The 13878-nt window shown below is 62.0% G+C and overlaps 1 protein-coding gene across 4 annotated transcripts in view; it reads right to left on the bottom strand.

Annotated features, from left to right (window-relative positions):
* SDK2 (sidekick cell adhesion molecule 2) overlaps positions 2460–13878 on the bottom strand; it is a 41597-nt gene continuing 30178 nt past the window's right edge. For 2 of the 4 annotated variants that reach the window (XM_021415102.1, XM_021415106.1), the window contains 26 exons: positions 12949–13144; positions 12648–12746; positions 12283–12474; positions 12072–12193; positions 11896–12005; positions 11659–11809; positions 11318–11555; positions 11124–11239; positions 10792–10981; positions 10452–10550; positions 9985–10179; positions 9707–9908; positions 9435–9538; positions 9250–9320; positions 8954–9089; positions 8279–8335; positions 7936–8037; positions 7646–7761; positions 6757–6943; positions 6285–6650; positions 6027–6152; positions 5205–5369; positions 4911–5051; positions 4080–4218; positions 3814–3940; positions 2460–2869 (listed from right to left, as the gene is read on the bottom strand). In XM_021415102.1, the coding sequence (XP_021270777.1) occupies positions 2516–2869; positions 3814–3940; positions 4080–4218; positions 4911–5051; positions 5205–5369; positions 6027–6152; positions 6285–6650; positions 6757–6943; positions 7646–7761; positions 7936–8037; positions 8279–8335; positions 8954–9089; positions 9250–9320; positions 9435–9538; positions 9707–9908; positions 9985–10179; positions 10452–10550; positions 10792–10981; positions 11124–11239; positions 11318–11555; positions 11659–11809; positions 11896–12005; positions 12072–12193; positions 12283–12474; positions 12648–12746; positions 12949–13144 (4101 nt within the window). In that variant the 3' untranslated portion in view covers positions 2460–2515. The remainder of the gene's footprint in view (positions 2870–3813; positions 3941–4079; positions 4219–4910; positions 5052–5204; positions 5370–6026; positions 6153–6284; positions 6651–6756; positions 6944–7645; positions 7762–7935; positions 8038–8278; positions 8336–8953; positions 9090–9249; positions 9321–9434; positions 9539–9706; positions 9909–9984; positions 10180–10451; positions 10551–10791; positions 10982–11123; positions 11240–11317; positions 11556–11658; positions 11810–11895; positions 12006–12071; positions 12194–12282; positions 12475–12647; positions 12747–12948; positions 13145–13878) is intronic. The other 2 variants (XM_021415104.1, XM_021415103.1) reach the window with 2 other exon arrangements.

Here is a 13878-nt window from a genome sequence, read left to right as displayed (position 1 = left end):
CCACGGGCAGGATTTTTCACCATTCCCAGCAAGCACACTTCCCTCACCAGGAGAACTGTGGGATCAGGCTCACGCAACACAACTGCCCGCCCAGAAACCCAAAACCCATCACAGCCACCTGGCACCACTGCAGGTGACACAGCCTGTACAGTGTGACATGTGCTCAGCAGGGCAGCGCCAGCACCCAGAGCTGCAGGCAGGATGCACAGACCTGGATCCGTCCTCTCTCTGCTTTCCTGTCCTGGTGTGGGGTCAGTGCCATCTCTGTGGCAGCAGCTCTGCACAGCAGGGAGCATCATGGCTGTGCAGCACAGGTGCTGGTTGGACCCATGGCACATGGATGTGCTGGGTCCCGTCTCACCACCAGTGATGCAGGAGGAGGCTGTCCCCATCCCGAAGGGGAAAAGGAAGGTGGAGAAGTTCAGCTCCAGGTGGGAAGCAGAGGGATCAGGAGATAAAATAGAGCCCAGGCTGCACGGCTGCTTCTCATCTGCCTCACGCTGAGCATTTCTCCTCGTTGTCATGGCATGACTTGATCTTAACTCGGAGAATACAGTGTTACTACTTCACTATCCTAACGTCACTTCAGCTAAATAAATACATAAAAATAATTCATGAAGTTCAGCCTCAGCTTACAGGTCACAACCCCCTTTCTAGCATGTAAACGCATCCCTGCCCCGCAGCAGAGAGCAGGGGCTGCACAGCAGAGGTTTGGGGTTTCAGCTTCTCCCCTCTGTCCCCCTTGGCTGGCCCAGCCCTGATAAGCGCAGTGCTCGCCCTTGGCAGACCGCAGAACCCAGCCAAGTGCACAATGGGAAACACGTCAAGGTCAGCACGGAGCAGCTGGCTGGGTTGTGTCTGTGCCACGGGGAAACTGAGGCAGCACAGGCAAGATGTGCCACTAACACCACTGGCACTGAGACCATCTCCATCCCAAGGATGTGCATCCACTGCCCCTGCAATGGGGACACGCTCTGAACGCTGGCTGCATCACAGCTGCTCACAGGGAGCGCTTGCATGGGCTGCCCAGATCTGCTTGGCTTCTCAGCACAACCCTGCAGGGAGCAAGAATTCTCCTGCCCTAGGCTGGGGCTGCAGCCAGGCTGCAAACAAGGAGCAGGATTTGTCCAGCCCAACACGGTCCACCCCCTGCCAACGCCTGCACCCAAGCGAGGAAACACCTCCCTCCTCACTGTCCACTGAAGGGATGGCACCACGGCCCCTGTGTCCCCCTCGGTGCCAGCTCCAAAGTAAGCTGGATGAGTCACCTGCCAGCAATGCCCTCTGCTCCCTGTCGGCTGCAGGGACGTGGTGACAAGCTGAGGCAGGGACAACACTCCCACAGGTGGCAGTGGCTGAGGAGCAGCGTTCCCCAGCCCATGGGAAAGGTGGAAAGGGCACCACATCGTGCACCCCAGCTTCAACTGGTCCCCAAATGCAGCACCTGCAAAACACTCCCCATGCCAGCAGGCGGGCAAGGACCAGGCACCAGCCCCACGGTCCCAACGAGGATGCAGCCCCGAGCAGGGAGCTGTGTGCTGAGCTGTGCCATAGGGCTGACATTCAGTGCAGTGGGATGGACGCATCCTGCCGCCTGCTTCTCCAGCTCAGCACAGTGACAGAGAGGCAAGATGGGGTCATCCTCAGGCTGTTTATTGGCATCTCCCTCGGTACAGCCCCACCAGCTGGTGCCTGGCTCACCAATAGGCAGTGGAGGGGTGGGGGGGAGGTTTGCTATGCAGAGAGCACCAAAACCAGCCCCTCTCCAGCCCCCCAGGCATCACCACCGTTGTGTGCACCTCGGGCTCCCAGGCCTCTGCACAAAACAGAATTAAAATAAAAACACCCCCACGCCACCAGAGAGGCAGAGAAGCAGCCACAGTCACCGCATCACCCCACCAAGTCCTCTCCAGGGTGCAAATCACAGGGGACATCAGCACCGCTTGCACTCCTGGGGGCTCTGCCAGGGGGCTGCGTTGGGCCAGGGGCAAACCAAGAGGGCAATTCATTGTCCATGCGACTGCTGGCCCCATTTCTCAGAGGGGTCCGGGCTGGGGGCTTCACCCCCAGAGGGGTTACAGGAGCAGATCCCCTCTCCCCATGCAGTCTCCTCTGCATCGCCGCCCGTTCCTGCGTCCTGGTAGGAGCCATGGGTTGGGCTGGGGCACAGCCAGGGCCCCCCCCGCAGCCCCATACCCCAGCCAAGGTGTCCACAACACAGAAAGCTTTGGCCAAAAAGAGGAGCTGGGTTTCTGCCCCCCAGCCCCAGCACAGTCACTTGGCATTCTGCTCCAAGTCCTGCTGAGAAAAGGAAGAAGCCTGAACCTGAGCAGCCCCTCCGCAGGCTCTCAGCATCCCCATCCTCTTCTCCTCCTCCTCGCTGCATATTTCCTTGATTTCTTGGACTCTTTTTCTTTTTTTGTATTTTTTTTTTTTTTTGCTCCTTTGTTTTGCGTTGTTTGCTTTTTTTTTTTTCTTTTCTTTTTTTTTTTTCCTTTTTGCTCTCGTTCAAATATCAAACAAAAGAGGAAAACCCAGCGATGGGGGCTCTGGAGCCGGGGCCCAGGCTGCTGGGCGGGCGGTACAGGGTGCCAGGCTGGCTGGGGGGGTTGCCGGGGGTCTGTGGGGTGGGAGTCCTGCTGGCTTTGGGCCGGAAGAGGCTGCCCTGCTGTGTGGAGGTGCTGTTGGAGAGGGGCGTGTGGTCGGGCTCCCCGGAGTCGCTCTCGGTGTAGCTGTACGCCTGCGCCCGCGAGATGCCCTTCTGCTGCCGCCGCCACGAGTTGTAGTAGGTGGGGTCGCTGATGTAGTGGTTGACGAAGGAGTGGGCTTTCTGGTGGCCCGGATCCACCTCGTACTCACTGTCGCTGCCCTAAGGGACAGGGCAAAGGGTGAACGTGGGGTAGAGCCCCCCCTCCCCAGTCGCCACAGAGCAGCCCCAAGCTGGAAAGGACCCACAAGGACCATCAAAGATGGAGGGGGTGGGATGGCTGCAGCACGGCAGGGGCAGTTCTGCTTTCTGCTAAAGCGAAATAAAACCTCGCACAAAAGGGCTGCGTGGCCCTGGGGCCCCGCTGTCCCCGGGGTGGGGGGGACGGGGGTGCTGGCGGGCGGCCGCCTGCCTCCTGCTCGCGGTAATTGGATTCAGCTTCTCCTCGGCGCGCACAAAGGGCCCATTGAGGGGCGGCGGGGAAGCAGCACCGCGCCAGCTTTCGGCTCTCACCGCTCTTCACAGCTCCTCAAAGACACTCGATCCCCACAGAAGGGAGCGGGGCTGGGATCCACGAAAGGCAGCGGGGTGGGCGGAGGAAGGGGGGGGCTCGGGGCTGACCCTGCCTGGGGACAGCGCTGCGCCGCAGGGATCCCCCCCACCCCACCCCCAGGCTTCAGCCTCCCCTTTGTCGCTGCTTTCCTGCATCCGGCCCTGGGGGTGATGCTCAGTGCTCCCTGGGGGCTGCGCTCCAGCCCGGCCACAGCTGCCCGCTGCTCCGCGAGGACACAACAGTGCCATTCTGCAGGGTTGGCAGAGCTGAGGCCGTTGCCACCAGCGACCGGGCAGCAGGACAGTCCCCAACCCCGCGCTGTCCCCTGCGGTGCCACATCCCCTGCACACGGGCCGGGGGCCGTGCCAGCTTCCCACTGGATCCGCGCCACGAGGCCGTGGGGAAGCGCTGCTTAAGGGCAGGACGGGGCACGGGACAGGCAGTGCTGTTCCCAAACGCAGCCCGGGCTCTGCATCGTGCTGGGCTGATGCACAAGGAGGGCTCCCAGCAGCGCTGGGCCCCCACGCCCCAACCCCATTTGTGCAGTGTGTACCTGGGAGTCGGAGACCTCCGAGGGTTTCTCCGTCAGGCTGCTGCTCTCGGCGGGGATCAGGTCGTTGTACTTGGTCACATCCTCATCTGAGTAGTGCAGGCTGCCGGGGCTGGGGCGCGGCGGGGACCTTGGGGACAGGCAGGCGCTCAGCACAGGAGCAGCGCAAGGACACAGCGTGATGCCCCTGAACATGCCAAGATCCCCCGCCATGGGCATGGGCACGAGGTTTGACCAGCTCCCTCCTCCCCCGTGGCGTAGGCCCCTACCGGGTGTAGATGCCATTCTTCCTGCAGAAGGAGTTCTTGACGGAAAGGCGCCGGTTGTTGAGCTCCAGGGCAGGGAAGCTGCTCTCATCCAGGCTCACCATCTCGCCGTGGCTCAGGGCGTTCGCCTTGGAGCCGTTCCCTGCGGGACAGGGGCTCAGCATCCTGCGGGCTCCCTGAGCCCTCCAAATGGGGAAGCAGTGTGGGGTGGTCCGGCCCCATCCCCTGCCCCTGCCCACACCCGGGACAGCGCAGTCCAGGGACACCCACGAGGTGCCCTGTGCCCCCAGCAGCGCCAAGCCTTGGCTCACACTCTGCCCTGCTGCACTGCCTCCAGCTCCCTCCAGCTCCGCGGCTGTTTGCTTAACGAGGAGGTCTGGATTTTCCCCACAATTTGAGCCCTTGATGCAGCTAAGAAAACAGGGCTGTGTTTGACTAATCCCAGTGACCTCCGCCGAGCCCCTGAGCTGCCCTGACTCCACAGCTGACAGCAAGACAAGCCGTTTATTTAATCCTCAGCTCCCAGTGCTCCCTGTGAAGCATGCAGCATCTCCCTGGGACATCAGAAAGGCTCTGGAGCAGTCACCCTGAGGCAGGCAGAGTGGGTGCTGCCCTGGGTGCTCACCACCCCACTCAGTGCCCAAAAGCAAGAGGGGGTGCCCTGGAGAGACTCTGATATGGGGCAGGGCTCTGCAGCCCCCAGATGATTCCCCATTGATTCCCCAGAGCCCAGCATGCAGCCTCCCCATCACACGGGCACGTCATCCCTCCTGATGTCCCCAGCAGGTCTCCACCACTGTCACCGCCCCAGGACAGCAGAACCCCAGCGCTCACCCGAGTCTGACTTCTTGGCATACTTCTTGCTCTGCCCACGGATGATGAGCACGAAGACAAGCAGGAGGATGAAGATGAGCCCCACCAAGGCAATGACCACCAGGAACCACCATTCCTCGTAGAAGGGGTTGGCTTTCTGGGCTGGGCACAGCATGGGGGGGAGAGGATCAGAGAGGGACTGGCAGGGGTGGGCAAACTGGTATGGATAAGGGGACCCCAGGAGGGTTCTGTGAGCTCATGAAATGGGGATAAGCAGGAGGAGATGGCATCCCCTGGGGGCACCCCTGTGGCTACCTGAAACAGAGGGGGATGGCGTGCTGGGGGTCCCATAGCCATAGTCATTGACGGCGATGACACGGAAGTCGTAGCTGACCCCCTGCTTGAGGATGTCCATGCTGAAGGTGTAGGACGTCACTTCCTTGGGAATGTCTTTGATGAGGATGTCCCAGAGCCCCTCGTCTGGAGGAGAGAAGGGGATGGGTGGGGGCACTGATTTCACCTTAAAACCCAGGCAGGGAATGTGCCCCTCTGCAGCCCTTCTCCCATTCCCCTCCCCACACCCACAGCGGGAGCATGCCCTCCGCCATCTGGAGCAGAGCTCGCTCGCTGCAGCATCGTTAACACGCTGTAGCACCCCGCAGAGCTGATTTATCACAGCCCCGCTCGTGGCCAAGGGCAAAGCAGCTCCCCGGGGAGCACACAGCACTGGCTCCCCATTAGCCATCGGTCAGGTCATCTGTGCTGTGATCTGCAGCAAGGAGAAGCCATTAGTGCAGGGATACAGGAGAAAGAGCAGCTGTGCCCGCAGCTCCCTGCTGCAGGGATGGGGACTCTCGGCCAGCAGCCCTCCCGTTTTGGGATGGCCTTGGTGCCCCTCAGTCCTCTTTGCCTGGCTGGAGGGGCACCATGACTTCTACAATTGTGAAATCTGAGCAGCTTGGTGGCTCGCTTGCCCCTTTCCATCCATCTCTTATTAGCATTCTCATGGCAAGCACGTGGCCAACACCAGCTCCTAACCCCTAACCCAGCCCACTGAGTGCCCAGAAAGAGCTGATGCTCCCTGCCTCAGTTTCCCTTTCTCCTAAGCCCAGCACACCACTGGCGGAGCTGCAGTACCTGAAGGCCGAGCCTCAATGACGTATCTAGTGATGGGTCCTTGGCCGGGGTCTCCGCTCGTCCAATGGATGGTGATGGCTGAGCCATAGCGGGAGATGAAGGGCTCTCCGGGAGGGCCGGGGGCACCTGGGGACCCAGAGCAGAGCTGGTGGCATCAGGTGACAACCCACACGGGACCCACATGGCAGTGAGCTCTGGAGCAGCACCAGGGAACTCTCCCCAGCCATATCTCCTGTCACCCTCACAGCCCCCCCCTACCTTCCCCCGGCCCCGTGGTGATGTTCGCTTCAATGTCCGGTCCGTAGGCGAAGGTTTTAGCCCGGATCCGGAACCGGTAGGTGATGCCCTCAGCCAGGTCCTTCACCTTCATCCACAGCGGGCTGTTTCCCTTCACATCCACAGTCACAATCTTACTGACACCTGCAGGGATGGACGCTGAGCCGGGACCCCCCCGAGTCCCCTCGGGTGCCCCCTCTCTGCCCTCACCGTCCACGGGCATGCAGGGCTCGTAGACCAGCCTGTAGCCCTCCAGGATGCCATTGGGCAGCGGTGGTGGCTCCCAGGACACGTTCACCGACGTGGTGGTCAGCTCGCTGAACCGGATGGAACCGGGGGCACTGGGGGCTGCAAGGGAATGTGGGGGGGTCGAGGACAGCTCAGTGCTCCTGGGGACCCCCCAGCACCACGCCAGCCCCAAGCACCGCCCCAAGGAGCCGTGCCATGGCCCCACCTGCCTGCTGCGTCCGGGCCGTGACCGGGGTGCTGCGAGGGCCATCTCCAGCAGCGTTGAAGGCGGCGACGCTGACCCAGTAGGAGGTGTACCCCGTCAGGTTCTTCAGCTTCACCCCGGTTTCGGGTAGGAAAAGCGTCTTCACCTGCGCGCTCTCATTTTGCCGCTGCGCCTCCCAGAAGTGGATCTGCAGGAGGAGAGGTGGCACTGACACCCCAGCGTGATGTGGGTGATGCCATCTCATTCCCCCCTCCCCACACACACACACATACACCAAAGCCTTGTGGTGCTCAGCCAGCCCGCACAGCCCTGCTCTAAGTCCCTGCCCTAGAGTGGCTAGAGCTCTGGGTATGCCAGAGGGAAAACCCAGCCCCCCATCCAGCCTGGCTCCAGGCGATGCTGGGCATCAGACAGACCACTGCTCGCAGCTGGCTCAGGGACGAGCATCGCTGCACCGCACATCGGTCGTGCTGAGATCACCTCTGAGCTGTGCCTAAATCTCAAAGGACAGGACTGGGAAGGAGGGATCACGACGGACGTGGACCTAGAGTGTGGGGCAGGGCAGCTCGGCTGCATCCCCACCAGTGACCCCAGCAGAGCCCCAGCAGCGCCACGCAACGGGGACCGGGCGCATCCGAGGACCGAGGGCGCCCTCTGGTGCTCAGAGGCGGGCAGGGCCACCCGGCTCGTCCCCAGATCCCCCACCCCATCGGCACACGTAGCATCTCCCTGGGCACCCATCCAGGTACCCAGCACCCTCCGACAACACTAGCACAGCATCTCCCCAGCACCTTCCCAGGGCACCCAGCACGCTGCCAGCCTCTCCCCACGGCCCCAGTGTCCCGCAGTCCCAGCTCAGTGCCAGCTCCCAGGTGAAGGAGCTCGGTACCTTGTAGCCCTGGATGTCCCCGTTCTGGCTTTCAGCAGGTGGCGGCTCCCAGGTGACATCCAGCTGGGTGGCAGTGGCCGCCTTCACAGCCACATTCTGCGGTGCTCCGGTGGGCACTGTACCAAAAGGGGGGGACAGTGTCACAGCCCAGCTACGACCGAGGTGGGGGGGGAAGCCCCCCTTGACATGCAGTGGCCCATAAGGGCTGTACAGAGGGGATGCAGGGGGGACACAGGGACACATGGCAGAATGGGGTACCAGGACGTTCCAGCCCCCTCTGGCAAACTCACCTGCTTCACCCACAAACACCTCCTGGGGGGGGCTGGGGGGTCCCTCGCCCACTGCGTTGTACACACTCATGCGGATCTCGTAGCGCCGGTGTTTGCTCAGGTCTGTGGGGAGAGTGGAGATGGGATAAGCGGGATCCCACCACCCCAAGGGACCCCACAGAGCCCCCTCTCTAGGAAAGAGGAGGGTGTCCCCAAGGGGCAGCAGCAGCAGACAGGCAGAGGTGCCCCCTGGACACAGAGCATGAGGATTCACCCCACAGAGCAGGCAGGCAGAGGGGAGAGACACAGGGGTGGCAGTGTAGGGGGACAGGCACACAGAGGGGTGTGGGGAGCAGTGACTTACTGTCCAGTTCATACTGGGTGAGGGACACCTCGCTGAGGTTGTGCACGGTGTAGGCAGCTGGGTGGCACGGAGCAGTGAGAGCAGGCAGCGTTAGTCCTCCTCCCAGCACTGTCTCCCACCCAGCGTACTCCATAAGGAGCCCATCACCTCCGAGGGCCGCCAGGGCTGTCACAGCACTGAGGAGCCCTTCTGTCCCCCCCATCCCCATCCCATGAGTGGGACAAGCAGGATCTGGGCATCAGGGTCCCCATGGGTGACCAACTGTTGCTGGGAGCAGTTTTGGGCTCTACCCTCATCCCTCATGTCCCTGCTGTCCCCAGAGCAGCTGTGACCCCATTCCCTCCAGGGCCTGAGGACGGCAGCACACAGACACACGCACAGCAGGAACATCACACAGACACCCGTGTTATGTGCACACACGTGGACACCCATGTGACAGGCACAGAGGGGTCTGAGCACAGCAGGACTGAGCTAGCACAGCACAGTGTGTTAGGAACAGCCTGCCTGGGTGGCACAAAGGTGACAGCTCCACGGGGCACAGCCTGACTCTGGTCTGGTACCCAGCACAGAACGCTGGTGCGGAGCGCGTGATGCAGGACGCTGCCCTACTGTCCCCCACCCACCACCGCCGTGGCCCCACATGTCCCCATGCTTCCCGGGGCCACAAGCACTCACGGGTGAGCTCGGCCCACGTGGCGCTGGGGTTGCCGATGCCGCGCAGGGTGAAGCCACGCAGGCTGTCGTACAGCAGCTCGCGGTAGCGGAGGCGGAAGCCCAGCAGGATCCCATTGATCTTGTCCTCGGCTGGGGGCTGCGGAGTGGGGAAGGCGAGGGGCTGCTCTGAGCCAGGCCCCCGAGATGGCTGCCCCCAGCCTCAGCAGGGTGCCTTGCCCCCAGTGCCCAGCCTTAGAGAGCCATGGAGGGCTGCACGGCACCGCCACCCCTCGGTGCCACCTCCACAGGGACAGTACCTGCCAGCGGATGAGTACGGACGTGGTCGTGTGCGGGGTGACGGACAGGATGGTGGGGGCTTCCTCGGGGGCTGCGGGGCAGAAGCAGGCGGTAAGGCTCCGGATACGCACGGGACACCTGATGCTACCGTATCAGTGCCATGCAGGAAGGCACAGCACCACCCCCAGCCCTCACGGGCACCGACCTGCCTGCAGGGTGGTGAGCGACTCCGACTCCTCGCTGTACTCGCTGTCCCCGATGTCATTTGTTGCCTTCACACGGAACTTGTAGGAGGTGAAGGGCTTCAGCCTGCACGGGGACAGAGCAGGATGGGGACGGTGAGGCTGGTGGGCACTCCTTGGGCTCCATCCCTCCCGCAGGGCACAGTGCTTCACAACCCTGCTGCAAGCTGAGGCACCAGGGAAGTGCCCATCTCTCAGCATCCCCATCACGACTTGGCATCGTTCCGTGCCTCACCTGTCCACGACGAAGGCGGTGGCATTGTGGCTGATGGATGCAGGGTGCAGTGCCCACTCACCGCCAGGCAGCTCACGGGTCTGCACCGTGTAGAAGCGGACGGGGGAGAGCCCATCACTGCCCGGCTCCCAGGACAGTAGAACACTGCGGGCACGCACGTCCTCCTGCCGCACCAGCGGCTTGCTGGGGGGCTGCGGGCGATCTGGGGGAGGCAAGGGGCTGGGAGCACTGTGGGCACGGCACCGACATGCCGAGCCACAGGCTGGACCCTCCCGTACCTCTCTTCTCTGTGGTCACCACGAGGGCTTCGGCCGCCTCTCCCCAGCCCTTGCGGGTCTGTGCAGCGACGCGGAAGAGGTAGGTGGCCTCGGGCTGCAGGCCGGTGGCCGTGTACTGCCGCGTGCTGGGGCCCAGCACCTCGATGACAGCCGCGTTGGCCGTGGTGGTGTTAAGGCGGTGGGTGAGCTGGTACGCTGCAGGGATGGGGGTGGCACCGTGGAGGACAGCCCCTCGACATCCCCCTTTGCCTCCCTCTCCATCCCTGCCCTGCTCAGAGCCAGCAGAGAATGGGTCTCTCCCTGCTATGTTCGGGGCTGAGCTTGCTGATGTGGGTGCAATAGGCTCTGAGATGCTCAGGGGTGGCAGGGAGCTGGCCCCTGCCCCTCCCAAGCTGCTCCCAGCTCCCACAGGCTCTCTGCATCCCTCCACAGAGGATCATGGCATGGCCACAACAGCTCCCACCTACCCAGGATGATGCCATTGGGGGCTGTGGGCGGCTGCCAGATGAGCCGCACAGAGGTCGTCCTCACTTCGGGGAACAGCATCCCCACAGGGGGCCCAGGTACTAGAACAGGAGAGATGGGGTTCATCACAGAGCGCAAGAGCGAGTGCAGAGTGCCCAGGCCTGTGCAGACGGTGCCCGTCCCCATCCTCTGGGAATGGCATCCCTGGGTGTCCGGGTTAGAGAAGCTCCAGGGAACAGAGATAGGAAGGGATGGGATGGCATGGGATGGCATGACCTTAGGCACCCTGGGTACCCCTCAGCCCCTTGGGATCTTTCTGCCCATCCACGCACTCTCACTCACCATCATCCAGAGTCCTCTCGAGGACGGGGGGCCGGCTGGGCACGCCGTCCCCAATTCTGGTGAAGGCCAGCACACGGATCTCATACAGCATGAACTTGCCCAGCCCTGTCAGCTGGGCGCTGCGGGAGGCATTGCCCTCTGCCAGCCAGAACTGGGCACGTGCCTCCGAGTCCTTCTCCTTGTACATCACCTGAAACAAACCCCGTGTGACACAGCCGGGCTTCCCAGGTCCACCAGGGTGGAGCAGCACGGGCTCCCAGAGGCGGCACAACGCGGGGAAGCGGTGGCTCCTGGGGCAGGGCACAGGCACTGGGGCTGGTGTAGCTGCTCACCTTGTAGCCCAGGATGAGGCCGTTGCAGTCCGCCTCGGGGATGTCGCTCCATCGCACCAGCATGCTGCTGGAGGTGGTGGCCTGTGCCGACACGTTGCTGGGGCCCGAGGAGGGCACTGTGGGGGGATGACAATAAAAGGTCAGTACTGGGGACAAGTGCAGGTCAGCACTGGGCTGGCAGGGGCTGGTGGTACCTGACTCCCGCGTGCGTCCCACCACCAAGTGGCTCCAGGGTCCCGAGCCAATGGCGTTGAAGGCTTGGACCTGCACCCGGTACTCGGTCCACTCCTCCAGGTCCTCGATGGTGTACTCCCGCTCCACGCGGTCATGGATGACGTGCACCACTGCCCGCCCTCGCCCGTCTGAGCGCAGGTAGCGGATCCGGTAGCCCACCGAGTCGGGGTTCCCGTTGTACTCCTGCTCCAGGAGGGGCTGGCACAAACAGTCACCATCACTCCTGATGTCCCACAGCCACTCCAGGCTGTCCCAGTGTGCGCTGTGCCCATGGGTGCAGACCCCCAGGGTCCCCCCTCACCATCCAGCGCAGCCACAGGCTGGTCTCACTGGCTGTCCTCAGGGTGACATTAGCGGGTGCCACATCCGGGGGGGCCTGCAGGGTCTGGATCCTCCGGGAGGGCAGGCTGGGGGGGCTGGTGCCCACGATGTTCACCTGCCGCATGCGGAAACTGAGAGGGGAGAGCGGGGTCACAGCGAGGATCAGAGTGCTCTGGTCCCCTGGGAAGGATGGCACAGTGTAGCCCTGGACACTCGCCTGTAGTAGGTGTAGGGGTTCAAATTGGGCACCTCCATGGAGCGGGCATCGGGCTCGTTAGCCAGCTGGTGGACGAGCCCCCACTCTTCGGCCTCACCATTCTGGCCCACCTGCAGAATGGCAGTGGGGTGAGCCGCCCCCCTGCACCCCCTTGCCACCCCACAGCCATCCCATACCTGTGCTTCCACCTGCCAGCGGGAGATGGAGGTTTTGCCATCATAACCTGGGCGAAACTGGAGGGTGACGGAGCGAGGACCGATGTTGGAGATGCCCAAATTGGTGGGGGCACCGGGGAGCTCTGCGGGGACAAGGCAAGGTGAATGGCACCGGCTGCTCAGCCCCCAACACCAGCTGCATCCTACGGCGTTCCCACACCACCGCGCTCACCTGGCGGCACTCCCGAGGAGATGGTGGAGGAAGAAACCTGGCCCTGGCCCTTGGAGGTCATGGCGGCCACCTCGATGGTGTAGGTGGTGAGGGCGGTGAGGCCGGTGACGCGGTACTCCAGCGTGACGTTGGGCAGGTAGTGGGTCACCCGCGTGTTGGTGCGGTTGTACTCCTCCCAGGAGATCCGGTAGCCTGAAGGGCACCCCGTGCCATCAGCCCCCAGTCACCCACCCCGTGGGGTTGAGCAGGGTGCAGGGCGATGCTGCGGGGTTGAGTCATGGGTGATGCTGCGGGGTTGGAGGGCAAGTTGCTGTGGGGTCAGGGATCGTGGGAGATGCTGTGGGGTTGGGGCTCAGCATCCCTACCCGTCAGGATGCCGTTCTTCTCCAGGGGCTCCTGCCAGCTGACCTTCAGGGACGTGTCCAAGATCTCACTGAAGCTCAGGTGTCCCACAGGGCCGGGCACTGCCCAAAGACACCCGGGCTCAGCAGGCAGCCACGCACCCAAGGGAGCCCACAGGACCCCACACGGAGCGGGCTCCCCAGGCACAGGGCTTCCCAGGGCTCATGGGCACCCCATGCCACGTCCTCCCCAGCACCAGCAGGACCAGCCCCACAAAACTGGGCTGCTCACTGCCACCCCGGGGCGCTCAGAGCCTCCCCGTACCGTCCTCGTGGGTGCGCACCAGCTGGGGCGGGCTGCGCGGGCCATCCCCCGGCGTAGTGAAGCACAGCACTGACGTCAAGTACTCGGTGAACTTCTTCAGCCCCACCACGTAGCCCACGTGGACGCTGTCCTGGAAGTTGGGTCGCACTGTCACCACCGTCGCCTCTTCCTCATGCTCTGGCTCCCAGGCAATAAGCTGCAGGAATCATAGAATCACAGAATATCCCAAGCTGGAAAGGACCCTTCCAAGATGGAAAGGATCCATCCAAGAAGGAAAGGACCCTTCCAAGATGGAGAGGAAGAAGGTGCTGGGACAGGTGCCATGGTCCCTACCACACCAGCGCCATCCTCGAAGCATCCCCAGTCCCCTTTATTTATTCAGCGTTGATTAAATTTCAATTAATGATGCAGGGAGCACTTGATGCTGTCTAACCAGTGCGTGTTTACCCTTACAAGCTGATACAGAACGCACACTTGGTGATTAACTCCCATTGATAACAGCACGTAATCACCCGCTTGCCTTCGTTTAGGAGGGATGTTTGGGCATTTAATTGGTATTGTGCAAGATAGCCTATAGCAACTTAATTAAATACTAATTAGGCCCTAAAAATCCTAATCAAAAATACTAAGTGGCATTTAATAAGAACGTTAAATATCCTACTTGTTCTGGTTATCTCATTCTGCGGCAATTAAATTCCTGAACTTCTTTTGAGTGGATTAAGAAACAAGTTTAATGTTTTAATTCAATTTAATTAACGTAAATTTGAATTAATTGCAAATTGCCATTAATTACATAGACTCCAAGCCCATGCAAGTGTTAAATCTCAGTAAATATTGTTTTAACGGTTGGGCTGGAATCCATTAAAATAGCTGGGGGGGCCTGCAAGGAGGAGTCGCGCTGCGCTGTGTGGGTTGGCCAAGGGGCTTCCT

Source organism: Numida meleagris, chromosome 17 (assembly GCF_002078875.1).
Source record: "Numida meleagris isolate 19003 breed g44 Domestic line chromosome 17, NumMel1.0, whole genome shotgun sequence".
NCBI classification, from domain to species: Eukaryota; Metazoa; Chordata; class Aves; order Galliformes; family Numididae; genus Numida; species Numida meleagris.
This window is presented reverse-complemented; position numbering and strand designations above follow the sequence as displayed.